The sequence below is a fragment of the Salmo salar genome, chromosome 05 (genome assembly GCF_965601325.2).
Source record: "Salmo salar chromosome 05, fSalSal1, whole genome shotgun sequence".
NCBI classification, from domain to species: domain Eukaryota; kingdom Metazoa; phylum Chordata; class Actinopteri; order Salmoniformes; family Salmonidae; genus Salmo; species Salmo salar.
The window spans coordinates 59161580-59183196 of NC_138295.1; the positions used below are offsets into that span (position 1 = coordinate 59161580).

At 42.3% G+C, this 21617-nt stretch overlaps 1 protein-coding gene across 1 annotated transcript in view; it reads right to left on the minus strand.

The window, feature by feature from the left end:
* Nucleotides 1–1061: 1061 nt before the first annotated feature.
* The window catches only part of LOC106605271 (inactive phospholipase C-like protein 2), a 61220-nt gene continuing 40664 nt past the window's right edge, over nucleotides 1062–21617 (minus strand). Inside the window, exons 4-7 of the mRNA XM_014200729.3 lie at nucleotides 18924–19127; nucleotides 10432–10507; nucleotides 5519–5628; nucleotides 1062–2690 (exon numbers count right to left, since the gene is read on the minus strand). Coding sequence (XP_014056204.1) covers nucleotides 2484–2690; nucleotides 5519–5628; nucleotides 10432–10507; nucleotides 18924–19127 — 597 coding nt within the window. The 3' untranslated portion in view covers nucleotides 1062–2483. The remainder of the gene's footprint in view (nucleotides 2691–5518; nucleotides 5629–10431; nucleotides 10508–18923; nucleotides 19128–21617) is intronic.

The following is a 21617-nucleotide window of genomic DNA, read 5'->3' on the forward strand; positions in this document are numbered from 1 at the left end:
CAGGAAGGCCAAGAAGATCATCAAGGACCTCAGCCACTGAGCCACAGCATGTTCACCCCACTACTATCTAGAAGGTGGAGACAGTACAGGTGCATCGAAGCTGGGACAGAGACTGAGAAACAGCTTCTATCTCCAGGCCATCAGACGGTTAAACGGTCACCACTAGCTGGCCTCCGCCCATTACCATGCCCTGAACCTTAGTCATGGTTCTAACCGGGTACCACCCCGTACTCTACCCTGCACCTTAGAGATTGCTGCCCTATGTACATACTGTAGTCATTAAACACTGGTCACTTGAATAATGTTTATACTGTTTTACACACACACACACACACACACACACACACACACACACACACACACACACACACACACACACACACACACACACACACACACACACACACACACACACACACAGTATTCTAGTCATGGCTTATCCTATAGAATGTCTTTTTAATTATTTGTTCTAGTGTTTTTTTTATTGCAAGGTATTACTGCACATCTGCAAATCTGTATGCGACCAATAAACTTTGCTTTGATCTATTCTAAATGCTATTTTGTAGTGCTGTACTCTGGTTTGACTTACAGGGGACACTCTTTCTGCTTTTCTAAGAACATGTCCTGGGGCCTTTGTCCTGTGATGTGTTGGGGTGCTTGTTTTTCTGTGCCGACAAGTGACCACAATGCAGTGGTCTATCAGGGAAATAAATTGGAAACAAACTGAGTGACAAAAAAAAAAAAGAGATTGTTTTTATGTGTTATCAGCTGTGCGTGCAGGTCTGTGTGTGTGTGTATGTATCTGTGAACATGTGCCAGACACGTCTGTGGTTCGCTAGATATCCCTAGGCTCTTTCCACTCCTATCAGCACACTGTAAACGAATCTATAGAGATCCTTCAGTTCCTCTAGCAGCTCCATGCGATGGCTGGGATATCCAGACCCTGCAGTGTCTGTCTGCCCTTGAACAGTAATAGCATTAATACAACAGAAAACAGCACACTGTAGAATGTTATTGAATGTTCATACGGTCTGTCATTGAATCTGACACCAGATACCATAAACGATTTGACGTGGTTTATTCTGAAGGTTTCGAGAATGAACAAAAAAGCAAAACCGGTATTTTTTCTCTTTTTTTCTCTCCATCAGTAAAAATGGTTAACAACAGTTATAAATACAACAACTGTCACAGCACTGAAGTTCATGAATTACTTTTTTCCCAGTGTGGGCCCAGTTAAAACACTGGTGGTGAGATCCAGAGGTGGTGGTGGGTGGCTAAAGTTGACCAGGAGCAACACTGTTTCAGCACTGTGGAGAGACTGAACAAAATACAAACTAGAAGCAACTGGTGGGGAAAAGCAGGTTAAGACGGATGGATGCGAGGAAGAGTATCTTTCCTCACCATCCATCCCCTTTGTTGACTGATTTGTAGCAATGAGGCACAGTCATATATGAAACAGTATTCATGAATAGGGTGCTAGTTTGTTACCAGGATGGGTTGAGAAGCCATTATTACTTTGTACACCTTACTCTATCCTCTCACGTGGAATGGTGAAACGATACCAAAACGTAGGCCTAACGAGTTACTCTTCTCCATGGTTCCTTCCCAAAGCAGTTGCTGGTTGTGTTTAAGACTCAACTGCCACCCTTGGACCACACACTGAGGTTTAAAGTCTCTATCCGTCCCTCGTCTCGACAAAGGAACTCTCCGGTGGGAAAGTGTAAAGGACACCACAATTTCACATCTGTACAGACAAATAAAATAGTTATTTTTCATGGACGAGCCATTTCCTTTACAAAATAAATCTTATTTCTCAAGAATACAATAATAAAATGAAGCACGTTGCAAAAAAAGTAACAGAACTCCATATATACACATACTATTTTGGCAGACAAGAACAAGTTCATTATTGTAAACAGCTCTCGCCTCCCTTTTCTTCTTTCCTTCTCTCCAATGTTCCTGTTTCCTATTACATTCACAGCTCTAATTTCTGGTTGGTAAGAAACCCATAAATTGTGCTTAAGAAATCCTTGGACCGTTTAGAGCAGCTCTCCTAGGGTCAGACCCTGGGGTCTGCCTGTAAATAAGTGCACTGTCTCCACAGTAGGTCACTGCTTTAAGACTGTCCCGTGGCTGCAAGTTCACTTGACCCTCCTAGTTGACCCGCAACATCTTGCTGTTGGACGTTGAGGTGGGCAGGAGGGGTTAAGGGCTTTTTGTGTGGTACCTGGTTAAGCAAAGGGAGGTTTGAGTGAGATTGGGGTGGGAATGGAATGGTTGTATACGGCACTGGAATAAGAAAAGTTGTGTGGCAACGGCACTAGAACAGTTATACTGTAGTTAGGTTTGTGTGGGACTGCGGTAAGGAGGTTTATGTATGCCACTAGGGTAGGGCAAGGGGCTTGGGGGGGGGGGGGGGGGGTTGAGTGCCACCAGGGTAGGGCAAGGGGCTTGGAGGTATGAAGGGTTTAGGGCGTAAGCCTTCAGTTGTCCTCCTCAGAGAGCTCGTCCTCCCCCGTGGCTTTCTCGGGGATGGCGTCCAGGCTGCGTGGTCGGGTCCTGGACTCGGAGCCTGCCGTGCTCCCTGATGGCCCGTCCTTACTGAGGTTACAGGTGAGGGCGGCATAGTGGATCTGCTTCAGGTTCTCCTGGACCTCACTCTTTGCGTGCTTCAGCAGATCCGCCTGGCCCTGGAGGGGAGGCAGCGACATGACAGGAATGGCAATATAGAGACAATGGAGCATGTATCAACAACTTGAATCTCCAGTTTAAACAGAAAGACAAAGGGTGAAACCAATTGTACCTTCAAAAAGGCCACGAAGCGAGAGAGTAGTGTGGTACTAACTGTTTAATCTTAGTTGTATGCGGTCAGACATTGGAGTCCTACATCTCCCCAATCCCCACGGAGCGTAACCGCTGCTACTGTGTATAATGAATTATGCAGCGTAGACAAACACTCACCAGGCACCAACTCAATTTCCCGGGGACCATGTATAAATGATGAGCCCAAACGCTCATGAGGTGAGCATGCAATTAACGCATGCAAATATCACAAATAAATATGCGGAAGGTCATTCCTCGATAATTACCCCTTGCATTGACACAGGGATTAAATGAACGGCATAAAGACAAATACATCAGACAGTGTGTGCAATCTACCTAGCTCAGACATAGGCTCTTATTCCACCGCGCTGCAGCTGAAAAACAAATGTCAATTTAAACCTAGCTACCTTATGTCCCTTCTGTAAACAAACTCTCAAAAAACATTGTTTTTTCCTTATTTAGTGAAGCTCAACTGCACTGTGGAATCATAATCTCTAAAGTGTTCGCTCTGAAGTTGTTTCTTGAATATAAATTCACTGCTTATGTCTGTCCTCAAAACAAACATTAAGTTAAACCTCTTACATGTAACTAAATGTAATCGAAAATGTAATCTACGTAATCCCCAAAAGTAATTATTTATCATGAGATAAACAATAACTAGTAATGCGGCATACTCCAAGGTTAAACTCTCACTTTTCTAGTAAAAATAGTTATAAATTGCAGAGGTGTAGTCACTATTGAGGACACAAGCTTAATTACACAGATCATATTTTGATTATTTCCTATTCAACAAAACTATGTATAAGGCTTGAAATTTCATTTTTTTCTAATCCATTAAGATTTCACCTTCCTTATAACTGTAAAAAACATATTTGTATATTTAGTGTTAGAGAAAATGTGCAAAGTTTCTAAAGGTCTCTCGATCAAAACATCGGCCCCATCGCTTTGAACGCCTCTCAGAGCGCTAGCTTGGCTTCCTGAACTCGTTAGGAACTCGCCTTTCATCTCATTTTAATATTCTCCATCTACGACAAACAAAGTGTTTTTTGTTAATCTATTAATTATTTTAGAAATATTACATAAGTATTCAGACCCTTTACTCAGTACTTTCTTGAAGCACCTTTGGCGTCTTCTTGGGTATGACGCTACAAGCTTGGCACACCTGTATTTGGGAGTTTCTCCCATTCTTCTCCGCAGATCCTCTCAAGCTCTGTCAGGTTGGATGGGCAGCGTTGCTGCACAGCAATTTTCAGGTTTCTCCAGAGATGTTAGATTGGCTTCAAGTCAGGGCTCTGGCTGGGCCACTCAAGGACATTCAGAGACCTGTCCCGAAGCCACTCCTGCGTTGTCTTGGCTGTGTGCTTAGGGTTGTTGTCCTATTAGAAGGTGAACCTTCGCCCCAGTCAGAGCTCTGGAGCAGGTTTTCGTTAAGGATCTCTCTGTACTTTGCTCCGTTCATCTTTGCCTCGATCCTGACTAGTCTCCCAGTCCTTGTTGCTGAAAAACATCCCCACAGCATTATGCTGCCACCACACTTCACCGCAGGGATGGTGCCAGGTTTCCTTCGGACGTGACCCTTGGCATTCAAGCCAAAGAGTTCAATCTTGGTTTCATCAGACCATTGAATCTTGTTTCTCATGGTCTGAGAGTCTTCAAAGGGCCTTTTGGCAAACGGGCTGTCATGTGCCTTTTATTGAGGAGTGTCTTCCGTCTGGCCACTCTACCATAAAGGCCTGATTGGTGGAGTGCTGCAGAGATGGTTGTCCTTCTGGAAGGTTCTCCCGTCTCCACAGACGAACTCTAGAGCTCTGTCAGAGTGACCATCAGGTTCTTGGTCATCTCCCTGACCAAGGCCCTTCCCTGATTGCTCAGTTTAGCTGGGCGGTTCCTGCTCAGTTTGGCCGGGTGGTTGGTGGTTCCAAACTTCTTCCATTTAAGAATGATAGAGGCCACTGTGTTCATGGGGACCTTCAATGCTGCAGAAATCGTTCAATACCCTTCCCCAGATCTGTGCCTCGACACAATCCTGTCTCAGAGCTCCATGGACAATTCCTTCGACCTCATGGCTTGGTTTTTGCTCTGACATGCACTGTCAACTGTGGAACCTTATATAGACAGGTGTGTCTTTCCAAATCATGTCCAATCAATTGAATTTACCACAAGTGGACTCCAATCAAGGTGTAGAAACATCTCAAGGATGATGAATGGAAACAGGATGCACCTGAGCTCAATTTTGAGTCTCATAGCAAAGAGTCTGAATACTTACAAAAATAAGGTATCTGTTTTTTGTTATTAACACATTTTCAAAACATTTCTAAAAACCTGTTTTCGCTTTGTCATTATTGGGGTATTGTGTGTAGATTGAATGTGAAAAAAGTCAAGGGGTCTGAATACTTTCCGAGGGCACTCTAGGCTTCAGACAGGAGTTGATAGACAGTCGGAAGAGCGAATTAAAGGTAGGAGGGACATCCCTGCTGCAAGTGGTGTCAGATTTCACATCCTGCTTCATACAGGCAGAAGAGACATACTCCTGTGTCTGAGAATCAGGGCTACCACTCAATGCAAGCCATTTTGATCTATGGTGTCCACAGATCGATTTAAAACCGTTTATTGGTAGCTAAAATAGATTAAACAAAAGCTAAAAACTGTCAAAAAAAAAAAATGATTACTCAAACTAGGTGGTCATTATCCTTACCTTGAGGATAGTTATGTTCCATGTGAAGCTCTCCACAGCCTTGGCCAGCTTCCTGCCCTTCAGGCCCTCCTTTACCGCCATGTCATGGAGGTTCTCATGGAACTCCATCGCTGGGGAGAGAGGGGTCAGGGGACACATGAGTTTTACGCTATGTATTCACACACATTTGTCACAGAGGCTAGCATTGACGTACAATGCTCAATGCATTTATATGCTAGGTTTTCATGAAATGCCAAATTGGGGTTAGGCAAGTGTCAGCACTATGGGAAAAGCCTTAAGTTAAGGCCTTCACACATTTGGTTTCATTCTTGACGTGTGAGACAATGATAAAACACCAACACACTTTAGATGATCATACGTTAAGTATTCATTTCGGATTCAACCATCTCTCAGTGTACATACAGTACTAGAACTACCTGGTTCAGTTTTTGTTTTCATTGTCTATAGAAACTACACCAGCCTGAAAACAGCTGCCCAGCAGACAACATGAGGAAGGAAGCAAAGCTGGTGAGGTCAAGATGGAGTGCGATACATCTTCTCTTGAGAGCGTGAGAGAGAGAAAGAGAGAGCAAGACTAGCATGGGCAGGGCAGACAGACACGACATCGCCTCACTGTGGATTAGCATCAAGGCGCTGAGCAGAGGAGGGACTTGTCTCCCAAGGAGCTCCCTTCCTCCTCTCCTTCCCCTCTTTCCTCCTCTCTCTCGGACTGCGTGCTGCTCTCCGTTAGGATACACAGACGAACATTGCCGTGTGTTTGATTTGAGTCACGGTGCAGTGGAGTCCACAACATCAGAGCAACAGCTGAGGGTCTGGCCGTTAAGGTGCTCTGTAACGGGAGCTTGGTATACTACTAATAGCTTCACCAGACACACACACACACACACACACACACACACACACAAACACAAGCTGAAACGGTCGGACTGAGCATGCTCAGATCTATCGCGGTGCTCTATCAGCTCTGGGTCGGTTCCCAGCCCTGTTGGTGTTGTTTCCATGGCAACACCAAATACCGTACATTTGAGATATACAGTGGGGTGGGTGTGGGTTGGATGGATGGATGTTGAGGAGAGGAGATTCTGAGGAGGTCTGTGATATTGGCACTCCAGCAGTTAGCACATACCTGACCTAGATGAAGAGTTGAGACAGAAAATGGCCAAAGAAATGTTCACAAATTAGGCCCTGGTTGAGGCTAGTGTTGTATTCTCTTACAGAGAATGTGTAGGGCATATACTTTTTTTTTTTTTTTTTTACCATACATAGTGCTAATAATCTGTTCCTCCCAGCCTTTTTTATGTTGTGCACTGTGAAACATCTGAATGATTCCGGAATGATTATCCCCCACCCTCAGGTGCTGTGCTGCTGTAACTACAGTCACTACTGTTGTACTCATGAAGCATGACTGTGCTGGAAAGACACACACACACCAACTCTCAGCAGGGGTTGCTTAGCAACGCAGTGTAGAGTTGGGGGGGACTAATTCTGTCATTCTGAGCAAACCCTTTCAAACTCAATTCTCTGCAAGCTTATGCTCGCTGACAGAGACTGTATAGAGCCACCAAAAGGTTCTCAGTCACCTTTGACAGTCCATAACCGAGCGGCAGGTAGGAAAGGGGCTTGCCGTGGCCAATGACAATACAACAGGGATTAGCTTCTTTATATGGTGTAATCTTCTCCCTCGTCTGCCTGGAGCTCAATAACTCAGCATAATGAACTTGGACCAGAGTGCCCAGTCATAGGAAATATTTAATGAAACCGTTTCCCCAACCTGTATTGTAGCCTAGGCTAAAATGTTTACTAGCTTTATTAATAATGGATTGAATCGCAAAAGCAACACATTGATTGAGTGTCCCCAATCCTCCTGAATAGATTATGCATTTGACCCTGTAGTATAATCACCATTACTGTAATGGGGTTTTTCCATTCATCTTATCTTCCACATTTTCTCTTTAGCTTGTTTTTTTTTAGGCAGTTTGTAAAAGTTAACCTTAGCGTTACTCTGTCCAGACTAGGTGTACTTTGGGATTCAGCTATTGAATTGTCCCAGATGTTATTTGGTACCTGTGTGAGTGTCAAGTATTGCATTTGATCTGTGCGCTTTAGACAGTAAGTCTAAAGGGGCGGCAGGGTAGCCTAGTGGTTAGAGCGTTGGGCTAGTAACCGAAAGGTTGCAAGTTCGAATCCCCGAGCTGACAAGGTACAAACCTGTCGTTCTGCCTCTGAACAAGGCAGTTAACCCACTGTTCCTAGGCCGTCCTTTTGTTCTTAACTGACTTGCCTAGTTAAATACAAAAAATAAGTACTGATCTTTGTTTATTGTTACCCAGAGGGTCTTTTGAGGCGGTTTGCTCTCTCTGAGCGGTTATGATGGATTACTCCGAACTCCAGTAGCTTTTTGCTGGAATGTTCTGCTCACTGTCTGGAGGGAATACAGTTTGTATTGACCCATTTTCCACTCACAGCTGACAATACGTATCGATGAAATTACAACATCCAGCCCAGTAGATTTGATATGGTGCCTGGTAGTGACCAGAAAGAAGCCTTGGGCGGCTAATGTGGAAGCCCATGTTTAACTTGTTTAGTTGTCTTGTGTGCCCATATTAACTAATGAAATAACACAAATACATGAAGCATTTCCTAGCTTCAGTAGCCTATCGTTTTGGCTCAACTGAGTGGCCTAGTTAGGTACATCTTAGGGATGGGAATTTGAAAGAATTTCTGTGTTTGAGTACTCATGGAAATAATTAAGTACTCACATGTTAGTGTGAAACAGGGCTGAAGGCAAAAAAGTTTGCGCTATGCTGGTTGTTCTGATACGCAACTGAAAACCAAACTTAACACATTTTTCACTGCACTTGACATTCTTTGTGGAGTACACACACACACCTTACCTGAGTTTGAAATTGTCAGTGCTTATAAATGTAACCTACTAAATAGTTGCATTTGTGAATTTCGAGTACTTGTATGCAAGTAATTAGTAAACAAATGCAAACTTTAAATCGAGCACTGTGTATGTGTGCCCATCCCTAGTTACTTTTAGGTTCATTTTTTATAGACATTTCAAAGATCCATACATTGAAAAAATGTGATGGTTTCATAGCAACTTTGAAGAGGAATGCTTTCAGACTATGGACACAATATACTGTAATACTATAGATCTAGCTAACACCAAAAAGTGAACCATCTGAGCACAATTCCGTATCACCCTGCTGCCGAGAGTAGGAGTTGTTTTTGTTGTCTCTTTCAGCACCATTCGTTCAGGCAGTTCACATCTTAACTTTCAGACTACCAATGGCTAATGTCTCGGGCAGCAGCTTGAAGGCAGGTCCTGTAAGTGTTGTGATGAATACTAAGAGAGGAGATGATGGCCAGAAGCCATTGATTTGCGACGCACACCTCAGTTAAAAAGACACTCCTCCGCCCCCTTGATGAGCCAAGACAATAGACTATGAATATTTTATATGTCATCCATCTGGAAACCAATAAATCCCAGCCCCCGGAACGATGGCCTGTTTTTCCTCACTCGGCGCTCCAAGCAAGTTACTCCATGATAAATTAAACATCTATAATGCTTAGATTGGAAACGTTGCTGAAATACGCTGCATTAGATTAAAAGACACAGACGTCTAAATTATCCTCTCATTGAATATGATTTTATTTGTACTGTAGTAAATCTACAGGTCAATTCTATGCTGCTTTTAAAGCACACAATTTGGTTTTGCAGAGTTTGCACCACTAGAGCTCTTTCCGGAAAAATCCACCTTGTTGTGTTCCCCTCATAATGGGGGAAGGAAGAGAGAGTGAACATTCTGACAGCTTCTCAAGCCAAGACTCTCCCAACCTTGGAGCGAGGGGTGGGATCTCTGCCAGCGTCTTCCATTGATGAGCTGCCAATCACACTATCAAGGCTCCAAGATCCTCCCGATCCCCCACGCCCCAGAGCAGACTGGATTAGCACTGCCCCTGCCCAAGTCAAGTCAACACATTATGCAGGGCCAGAAGGCTATTCTCACAGAGACTCACCAGAGGAGCGGGATAAACAGTACTAAGAGCACAGATATAATACAATTGCAAGAGCACACAAGCTGCAATATTCATATCAAAGTGCAAACACAGAATTCTCCCAACAATGAGATCAATTATTTTCTAATCAATTGCCAAAATGCATTTTTTTTTTTTATAAAATATTTTCATCCATTCTGGTAAATGATTCCCGTTCATTTGTTATAAATGAGATTGATCTCATTCTGCACGTCTTGTAGTGGTGCGGTTCCTGGTGGAAACCAGGCATAAAGAGACCGCAGCCGCCTGCCAGTCTTTGATGTTGTTCTGTTCAGAACCTGGGTGTTTACCACCTCAGCTGCAACCCTCCTAATTAGAGGAGCAGCGAGGCCGACGCCGTGAGAATCATCAAAAACCAGGCACATCCAAAGCAGCGTTTCAAAGCATCCGGGTCACAGAAATGAGCATGAATCAAATGTTAATAACTCTTATGTAACAGGGCCGGCATAATCAGTCCATCTTTTTTGTTAGCTGCCGCTCTCCATGTCATACTTCAGAGAGGGGGGATGATTGTATATGAAAGGAAGAAGGGAAGATCTGAGGGACAGTGGATCTTTGCAGAGAAATGGGCTTTTCATGCTAAACGTTGCTCTTTATTCAGCTATATCCCTCGCGAGTGTTGGACCAGTAACCGGAAGGTTGCTGGATCGAATCCCCCGAGCTGACAAGGAAAAAATGTGTCGTTCTGCCCCTGAGCAAGGCAGTTAACCCACTGTTCCCAGGGTGCCGAAGACGTGGATGTCGATTAAGACAGCCCCCCTGCACCTCTCTGATTCAGTTAAATGCGGAAGACACATTTCAGTTGAATACATTAATTTGGACAACTGACTGGGTATCCCCTTTCTTACCTGCTTTCTGGGTCAGCAGTATTCGGTCGTAGACTCCCTCAGAGTTCTCCAGCAGAGTCTTGCTGGTCTGGATCATCTGTCAGGAGAGGAGAAAACACAGTCCATTTGAACCTTTTTATTCCCTTTACAGCAGCCTGGCATCCTGCGGTGGTGAGCAATCTTAATTTTTTTGTTTGTGGAGTATGTATCCAGTACGGGGGAGAAAAAAGCCTAAGCCCTTATTACAGAGATAGAGGGCCAAGCAGCGGGAGTTGTGCTGAGGCACGGTAAAAACGGAGGGAGGGGAGTGTATCAGAGCATGTTATTGAAAGTTGCAAGACAACTAGGGTATTACAGTAATTGCGTGTTACCGTTATAAAAGTCCTGTTTCAGAGTTGGTCTGAAAACATGTGATTTCAAGAGTAGGTTATTATTGTTTATTACAGCAATCTGTTGTAAATAGGAGAGGCCTTGTTCGGAGGCGTAACACAGCCTTATCTGTGGCATTACAGCTGGGCAGCGGACTGCTACATTTAGCTCCCTGCCTTAATTGAGTGCACACACTTCTGACCTCCATGACTGTGTTGAAATTGTCATTGTGGCTCTGATCACAGAGAGGCCCATTTGCACTTCTAATGCCTGACCAAAAAATAAACACCCCAAAATACCTAACTGGTAAATCGGGGGTATTTCGGGAGGTTAATGATGCATGTGTTTACTGTCATGGATCCTGGTAAATACCCACTGCACGACCCAGGAGACGTACACACAGGTACGACCATCTGGATCTTTCTCCCTTCTTACTGTCTCTCGGAGTGCAATTAATACGATCATCTAAAGGAAATGATGTATCATCTAAAATTAGAATAGGCTTCTTAATGTGATTCTGGGGCGAGATGACACAGTTACGGCAGCCTTCCGTTTCAATTAGTGCCACGGGTGCTGGGCTTTATGTTCGCTGCTCTGGCGTAATTGACTTGTACATTCCCTCAGTGACTTAAGAGCACTGCAAGGTCACATAATAAAAGCAGGCAGTCTTGTTCCATGGCCAAGGCAGACCGGGCGGGGGGCTTGGGGTGGGCAGCTGTTTCAGCAGAGCTCCAGTTGCCAAGTCAATCTCTGACGGTCGGCCAGTGACCCAACATGCCCCCCTCCGCCCCTGAGATCGATCCTTTTGCTGTGCCAGTTTTCCAGCCAGTGAGAAAGAGGAGAGTACCTACTTAGGAGCGATGTGACAGGAGCTAAGGGGATCAGCAGCACTGTGACTGTGTGTCTGTGACAGCCTGTCCATGGTGGACTACTGGGCTGGGCGTTCCACTTCAGGCAGTGAAAATGGAGATGAAGGTTTCAAACAGAGACTCCAGCCCTCTACACCCAAGTGGGGATATTAGGTAATAAAGCAATTACAAAATGTTCTTTGGTGATACATCATTTGAAAATTAGGACTGACTTACAAAATTATTTGAAAGCACTGACAATTAATAATATGGCCTATATATTTATTGAGGTGGGCATCAAACTTAGTTTTACGAGGGCAACCCAGAGCATTTCTACAGTCTGATGAGTGTAATGTGACAGGTTAAAGGAAATACTCAGCCTGTTATACATTAAAAAGTATTAGTAAGTTCATAGTATGTGAGGATCTTAAAACATCTAAGGTTAAAAAGATCATGCATTCTGTATTAGTTGATAGAGATTGATAACATTCATAATTGTGTTAAAGTTCAAATCCATCAAGCGTACAAAAGGTAAGAATTGTAAAAGGAATGTGTAAACGTTATATTGATTACTTTATTTTGTGGTGCCTAACTGAAGGGGAAAAGTGTTAATCTGTGATCTACTAAATGCTCTTTAATCTATGAGCCTGAGATCGATTGCTCTGGTGTCCACCCAAGTTCGCGGGGAAATCGCGGTCTTTTCCTCATTACAGTAAAAGTTCTCACTGAGGAAATAATACGTATCACTCTCGTGATTATTTCTCCCCTTTTTCAGGTACGTTATTGATGAAAACAGAGTCATTTAAATGTAATAATTCGCTAACATGTCAAGAGTGTTTAAGGTGTGTCTTAGTAACATCTTGAGGAAGTTAGAGTTAAGTTTGCAGAGTAATATGAGCCCTGCTCGGTTGCAGCTAAAGCTAGCTTCGTACTGAGAGTAGCTGCCATTTTATGTCGATCGTGAATGAACATGTGCGTTGCTAATAAGATATTTTGCGGTGTTATTTGTGTAAGGGTTTTTCAAACACTTTATTGACTGTTGATAAATTAAGTTATGGTTTACTGAGTTAAAACGTTGTGCTTGACAGTTATATTGAAATGAGTGTATGTTTCAGTGAATTACAGTGTATACTGTTGTGACTTGAATAAGCCTTGTACCCTACAACACTAGCTCTTTCCTGTAGATCTGTTGTTTTGTAAAATGTGTTACTTTTGTAAAATGTGTTACTTTGGTAAAATGATAACAGTAAAAGTTCTCACTGAGGAAATAATACCGTATCACTCGTGATTATTTCTCCCCTTTTTCAGGGGCGTAACATTAACACGTCGTGACTAAGCTGAGGGAGGAGGGGGGAGGCTGTTTGTGACAGTCCACAGCTGCAGTAACAGGGCTGGAGGCTGTCAGGCACACTGATTACTTTACTAATGGGTGAAGAAATTACAGCCTTGGTGACAGACACAGCAACACAGGGAGGTATTTATAGTGGATTGAGAGGTAAGCAGCTGAACTGAACGCTGGCTTTGCTCGCTAAATACTAGCGATGTTGATTTGTGTATTTTGTGGTGCTACTGGGAGTGTTTTACAAGGCTACAAAATTGTAATGGTTATCATAAACAATCTACTACTTTGTAACACATTGGTACTTCCCTTCCTTTTATTCTAGAAAAATCTACACAATACATTTACAACACGAAGAACAGCACATTCAATTAAGACAATTTCTGCAGAGGAGCACTTTGAAGATACTTGAAGAATCCACTTATACTTTTCATCTGCAAACAAAACCAGACAAACCCATAATAGAGTAGTTTATCTCTACAGTTGAAGTCCGAAGTTTACATACACCTTAGCCAAATACACTTAAACTCAGTTTTCACAATTCCTGACATTTAATCCTAGTAAAAATTCCCTGTCTTAGGTCAGTTAGGATCACCACCTTATTTTAAGAATGTGAAATGTCAGAATAATAGGAGAGAGAATGATTTATTTCAGCTTTTATTTCTTTCATCACATTCCCAGTGGGTCAGAAGTTTACACTCAATTAGTATTTGGTAGCGTTGCCTTTAAATTGTGTAACTTGGGTCAAACGTTTCGGGTAGCCTTCCACAAGCTTCCCACAATAAGTTGGGTGAATTTTGGCCCATTCCTCCTAACAGAGCTGGTGTAACTGAGTCAGGTTTGTAGGCCTCCTGTCTCGCACATGCTTTTTCAGTTCTGCCCATAATTTTTCTATAGGATTCAGGTCAGGGCTTTGTGATGGCCACTCCAATATGTTGACTTTGTTGTCCTTGAGCCATTTTGCCACAACTTTGCTTGCAAGTATGCTTGGTGTCCTTGTCCATTAGGAAGACCCATTTGCGACCAAGATTTAACTTCCTGACTGAAGTCTTGAGATGTTGCTTCAATATATACACATCATTTCACTCATGATACCATCTATTTTGTGAAGTGCACCAGTCCCTCCTGCAGAAAAGCACCCCCACACCATGATGCTGCCACCCCTGTGCTTCACAGTTGGGATGGTGTTCTTCGGCTTGCAAGGCTCCCCCTAACGATGGTCATTATGGCCAAACAGTTATATTTTATCAGACCAGAGGACATTTCTCCAAAGAGTACTATCTTTGTCCCCATGTGCAGTTGCAAACCGTAGTCTGGCTTTTTTATGGCGGTTTTGGAGCAGTGGCTTCTTCCTTGCTGAGCGGACTTTCAGGTTATGTCGATACAGGACTGGTTTTACTGTGGATATTGATACGTTTGAACTGTTTCATACAGCATATTCACAAAGTCCTTTGCTGTTGTTCGTAGGTGTGATTTGCAGTTTTCCTTACCAAAGTACGTTCATCTCTAGGAGACAGAATGTGTCTCCTTCCTGAGTGGTATGATGGCTGCGTGGTCCCATGGTGTGTATACTTGCGTACTACTGTTTGTACAGATGAACGTGGTACCTTCAGGTGTTTGAAAATTGCTCCCAAGGATGAACCAGACTTGTGGAGGTCTACAATTTCTTTTCTGAGGTCTTGGCTGATTTATTTAGATTTTCCATGATGTCAAGCAAAGAGGCACTGAGTTTCAAGGTAGGCTTTGAAATGCATCCACAGGTACGGCTCAAATGATGTCAATTAGCCTATCAGAAGCTTCTAAAGCCGGGGCATCATTTTCTGGAATTTTCCAAGCTGTTTAAAGGCACAGTCAACTTAGTGTATGTAAACTTCTGACCCACTGGAATTGGGATTACAGGTAGACCGATTAATCGGAATGGCCGACTAATTAGGGCTGATTTCAAGTTTTTATAACAATCGGAAATCGGTATTTTTGGACGCAGATTTTTTTTTTTTTACACCTTTATTTAACTAGGCAAGTCAGTTAAGAACACATTCTTATTTTCAATGACGGCCTAGGAATGGTGGGTTAACTGCCTTGTTCAGGGGCAGAACGACAGATTTTTACCTTGTCAGCTCGGGGATTCAATCTTGCAACCTTACGGTTAACTAGTCCAACGCTCTAACCACCTGCTTTACATTGCACTCCACGAGGAGCCTACCTGTTACGCGAATGCAGTAAGAAGCCAAGGTAAGTTGCTAGCTAGCATTAAACTTATCTTGTAAAAAACAATCAATCAATCAATCATAATCACTAGTTAACTACACATGGTTGATGATATTACTACTTTATCTAGCCTGTCCTGCGTTGCATATAATCGCTTAGGTACACGTTGCTCCAACGTGTACCTAACCATAAACATCAACGCCTTTCTTAAAATCAATACAGAAGTATATATTTTTAAACCTGCATATTTAGTTAATATTGCCTGCTAACATGAATTTCTTTTAACTAGAGAAAATGTGTCACTTCTCTTGCAACAGAGTCAGGGTATATGCAGCAGTTTGGGCCGCCTGGCTCGTTGCGAACTGTGATGACTATTTCTTCCTAACAAAGACAGCCGACTTTGCCAAACGGGGGATGATTTAACAAAAGTGCATTTGCGAAAAAAGCACAATCATTGCACGACTGTACCTAACCATAAACATCAATGCCTTTATTAAAATCAATACACAGAAGTATATATTTGTAAAATCTGCATATTTAGCTAAAAGAAATCCAGGTTAGCAAGCAATATTAACCAGGTGAAATTGTGTCACTTCTCTTGCGTCCGTATTTCACTGAAAGGAAAAACGTTTTGTTTTCGAGATGATAGTTTCCGGATTCGACCATATTAATGACCAAAGGCTCGTATTTCTGTGTGTTTATTATATTATAATTAAGTATATGATTTGATAGAGCAGTCTGACTGAGCGGTGGTAGGCAGCAGCAGGCTCGTAAGCATTCATTCAAACAGCACTTTTGTGCGTTTTGCCAGCAGCTCTTCGCTGTGCTTCAAGCATTGCGCTGTTTATGACTTCAAGCCTATCAACTCCCAAGATTAGGCTGGTGTAACCGATGTGAAATAGCTAGCTAGTTAGCGGGGTGAGCGCTAATATTGTTTCAAACGTCACTCGCTCTGAGACTTGGAGTAGTTGTTTCTCTTGCTCTGCATGGGTAACGAGGGTGGTTGTTGTCGATGTGCTCCTGGTTCGAGCCCAGGTAGGAGCGAGGAGAGGGACGGAAGCTATACTGTTACACTGGCAATACTAAAGTGCCTATAAGAACATCCAATAGTCAAAGGTATATGGAATACAAATCGTATAGAGAGAAATAGTCCTATAATTCCTATAATAACTACAACCTAAAACTTCTTACCTGGGAATATTGAAGACTCATGTTAAAAGGAACCACCAGCTTTCATATGTTCTCATGTTCTGAGCAAGGAACTTAAACGTTAGCTTTTTTACATGGCACATATTGCACTTTTACTTTCTTCTCCAACACTTTGTTTTTGCATTATTTAAACCAAATTGAACATGTTCCATTATTTATTTGAGGCTAAATTGATTTTATTTATGTATTATATTAAGTGAAAATAAGTGTTCATTCAGTATTGTTGTAATTGTCATTATTACAACAACCAAAAAAAGAATAATAATAAAAATAAAAAAATCTGATACCGATTAATCACCCGATTATTGTTTAAATAATAAAATTGGGTGATTAATCGGTATCAGATTTTTTTGGTCCTCCAATAATCGGTAGCGGCGTTGAAAAATCATAATCGGTCGACCTCTAATTGGGATACACTGAATTATAAGTGAAATAATCTGTCTGTAAACAATTGTTGGAAAATTGACTTGTGTCATGCACAAAGTAGATGTCCTAACCGACTTGCCAAAACTATAGTTTGTTAACAAGAAATTTGTGGAGTGGTTGAAAAACAAGTTTTAATGACTCCAACCTAAGTGTATGTAAACCTCCGACTTCAACGGTATTTACCTAGTCGGCTTGTTGTTGTGTATTCTATGCAAGATAAATATTCCTCACAAGGCGCATTCAAGTTATGAGTGCCATAGGGAGGGAAACCTGCATTCTGACAAGCAGTCAATGCACAACAATTCTTAATTCAATCGTGGGGGAAAATAACAGTTTTAAATAGCATTTGTTAAAAAAAAATAAAGAGGTGGATCCTGGCTTTCCATTCATACTTATTTCTCAACTCCTAAATACACTGAACTGCACTATTTTAAACCCAGAGTTTTTAGCAGCGGCATGGTTGAGCACGTTAGCGCTCCGCAATTCACCTAAAGTGGAGCTAAACTTAACACGGGTCAATTGTAGGGTAACTTGGGGTAAAACACTTCCCTACCTCATCATTTTTGGGAGTGATGAGCCCGATTACATATTTAGTTGAGCAAGAGTAGTGGCAACCAGGGAAAGTGTTGGGGGGGGGGGGGGGGGGGTACATGAAGTGGTTTCTGTGAGAAGTACAGGCAAGGGGCGTGTCAACATAATTGTATTCATTCCTTTTGGAGCAGAATGTCCTTTTAAAATGTCACCCAAACTGAGCTTCTCAGTCCTTCTACATAAAATGTATCCAGGGGACGACGACACGACTGGATCTTCGTTCACTTCACATTTTCATCAAATTTGCTGAGGACACACGAGTCTAACGCTTAACTCATGATCCAAACTTCACTGACGCCTGTCCATAACTCACAATGAATGAGACACTTTTGAGTAAAATTACGCATGACTCATTTGTTGTCAGGTTAGTTAGCACATTACCTTCATGCTCTGTGTGGGGGTTCTAAAGTCAAGAGAAAGACATTAGGTAAATGACATGCAATGCTATGCTAATGGTGTACTAATGCAGTCTGTAGCCTTTGACCTGTGTTTCTACAGTGGATAATAAGCTTCACTAATACTTCTCCAGGATTTATGCTTTGTACACGGCAAACATGTCTGACACCGAAAACAGCTGGTGTCAAATAGAAATATCAAAAGAATGAATATTTTAAAGCGTATTCAATACATATTCAGAGCAAATAGGCTACAGATGAGAATGAAATATCAGATGTTCCTTAAGTGTTTTTCCATGGCCACGTTGGATAATATAGTAGAGCTCTCAAGTTGTTGTTAACTTGTGCTCTGTATCGTAGCAAATACAGTAGTAATGAAATATTCAAAATGGGGGACGAAGGGCATTCTATAAAACTCTTGTATTATTAAGGCACATTGATTACGGTGAGGTGTAAGGCGTAATAGGTCTGTATTGAAATAGCCTCAATGACGCATTATAAACTGGGTGTTCAGCCCTGAGTGCTGATTGACTGACAGCCGTGGTATACGAGACCATATACCATGGGTATGACAAAACATGTATTTTTACTGCTCTAATTACATTGGTAACCAGTTTATAATAGCAATAAGGCACCTCGGGGGTTTGTGGTATATGGCCAATATACCACAGCTAATGGCTGTATCCAGGCACTCCGCGATGTGTCGTGCTTAAAAACAGCCCTTAGCCGTGGTATATTGGCCATATATAATTAAGGCCCGAGGGGGTGTGGTATAAATTCAGTCCTTTGTCAACATTGATTAAATTACTTGATTAAAACAACTCTCCCCTGCCCTATTACCTAACCCTCTTAACCCCATGCTACCATTCAAATCCCACTAAACCCCCCTCTTGACTTGATTAGAATCAAACTAATGTTCTAGGTGTTTTGAGGTTGTTTTTACAATCAGCACATTCGTGGTGGTCTTAATGAGAAAGGCTTTTATTAAGATTAAAATATGCAGTAAGATCCCCGATTTCAAGTCCTGGTCCTAAAAAAGAATGTCCTCGATCAACTAACCTTACAAAACAAAGGAAATACATTTAAAAAAACATGATACTGTTCAAACAAAAGTCCTCCTGTACTCACCATGTCATAGGTGGTGACCACCTTCTTCAGGACATCTGGTAGCTGGCCCTGGGGCTCCATGGTGGGGTACTGGTCCTTGAGGTTGAACACCAGGAGGGGGTTGTTGTCAGCCCCTGTCAGCCGGGAGGACAGGGCCAGGATGCACTGCTTCAGGTTGGCCACTGCCGAGAGGCCACATAGTTCCTTGAAGGGCACTATGGCATTCTGCAAAGGAACATGAACGCTTGGGTTGGTGTCCTGATGATGAACTAAAGACTAAGCATGTTGTTGTATTGAAGACAAAGAACACTGGACAAAGTGGAAGATGAAAGCTTGAGTTGGTTTCTATAATGGACAAGATGCAGCATATTGTACTGCAGACTAGGGATGTGACAAATTAAACAATTTTGTTAAAACAATAAGAAAAATTCATCAAATTCCATGTGAATTCACAATGCAGATGCGATGCTGCCAGCAACGGTTTGGGTCTCACGGTGCGTCCCTGTGATGGTTAAGCATTGCACCTGTACTGCCATTAATGTACCTCAATTCCACCTTGCAATGTTTGCATTTCCTTCTCAAAGTATTGCCATACAGGACTTCGCTGCTGTCGCTTGCCTTTCTCTGCCATTTTTCAAAATAATTGATTCCTCGACTCCCATTTCTGAGTGTCAAGATTAGATTCCGCTAAGAATTGACTCCTAAGATTTAGTATTTTTAGAACGGCGGAGACTGTGTTTTTGGAAGTACGGCAACTAATCAAACACTTGCATCTTTCATAGCGAGCTAGCGAGGGATGGAGAGAGAGAGAGGAGGGGCACAGTATAGGCAGGTCGAACAACAGTCAGAACCGTGCACAAGGCCTAGGCTATCTATCGGCAATCAAAAGCTCTCTCGCAAGTTCTTTTTCTATCTCGCAACTTCAGTAAAGCAGGGCCTATCATCAATGAATAAGCTAGGCTGTAGAGATGAGAGAGATGGAACACGTCACTATCACATAGTATCTGCACATATGCATGGGTTCGTCACGCCGTTTACTTTCTAGATCTACATTAAAAAAAATACAAATAAAAATGTTGGTTAGGGATTCGGTTAGGGATCCCAATTTCTTTAACGTTAAAACGTTCACACCCCTATTGCAGACAAAGTTGCAAAACAGCATTAGCCTCAATGATACTAGGGCATGACTGACAAGTGAATTATTACGGTTCAGACTTCCTGTTTGTTTTCATTTCAGTTTGGTTTTAGTCATTTAAGATAAAGCTCACTGCCGTGACAGTTCACTTGAGTAATTATCTCAATCAGCTGGTTCATTTAATTCATTATGAATGAAGATCAGTGATTAGATGATTCCTAATGTTTTCAATTATGTAACGTAGAAAATAACAACTGAGCTCTGTTAAGTTACCTAAGTTAATGTGGCCTATGTAGTTACTAATTAACAGGCTAGAAGTACAAGTACAGTGAAACACCCTGTGATACGAAGTAGTTAAGAGTACATGTTACCTTCAAAAACCTTTGTTGGTTTTTGTTAGTCATTCGATCACACACACACACACACACACACACACACACACACACACACACACACACACACACACACACAAATCCTAACCTTCCTGTGAAAGGCCCAATTTAAACAGCGTGTAAACAACCGGGAGGACAAACAGCCACAGAGAGAACGCCCAAGATGTGTTAGTCTCATTGCCAGTGGCCTGTTATCACATAATGACTGCAATGTAAACAGAGCGACCAAAATAAACCCTAATACACAATGCACCACAAAAAAACAACCACAGAGGGGGGAACAATCGAGTATGTGACTTCCTTCTGACACATTGCTGGGTATTGCTTCAGTGGGAAAAAGATGGCGAAGATCAGAAAAGACCAGCTGTTTGAAGTAGCTAGCTCATGGGGGGGCCTAGTGGGAAGCTAGTGAGCACACAGGAATGCACAAAAGCAGATGGATAGTCTGAACAGGCAAATTGTCAGGTGGGTCCTGGGTAACAATAGCCTACTGTTCATCTTTTGGTCGATATCTTTCTGTTATGTCCTGTTTCAACCAATAAAAGATTGATCATTGCTCCTAACAGCTTACTGAGTGCAAATTTGAAGTAAAACACCATATCTGTTTTTTGCCCTTTTAAAATAGGTGACGCACTAGTCTCGTTTCCACTCCAATTCAACATAATTTGTGGTAATCTGTCCTTTAGACTGCATACAGTAATCTCCTTCTAGAATTATTACTGACAAGCCCATAAGCGCCACAGCGCAGTATTACATAACACGTTTTCCATTTTATATATTAGAAGGTATGCTCATAAGCCACTACCTGGATATATGAAGATCAGCCCCAGTCCTCAGTGCTCCAGTGGGGATGTCACCAGACTGCCTCTGAGCTTCGAAGTATCCTTGAGTCTGCCTCGACTGTTGTGCAATACACATGGATTAGATTAAATCTGATTAAATCAAGCTTGGTGGTTTTGTTTTCTCTTGCCAAAAGGGGCTTTCTTTTTTAGATGCTACACAGCCTTTGTAGTAAATCTCGCTGTGATCCCCGCTTGACTCTAGGGGTCAGTGTTCATATTCTAACAAAAACATTCCCATGTAGGCGGGTGAGTAAATAAACTTGATTCAAACGACTCATCCACGACTTTATTAAAGCATGCACATTCCCCCCAAAATATGACATCATGTAGGCTAGCCTGGCCAATA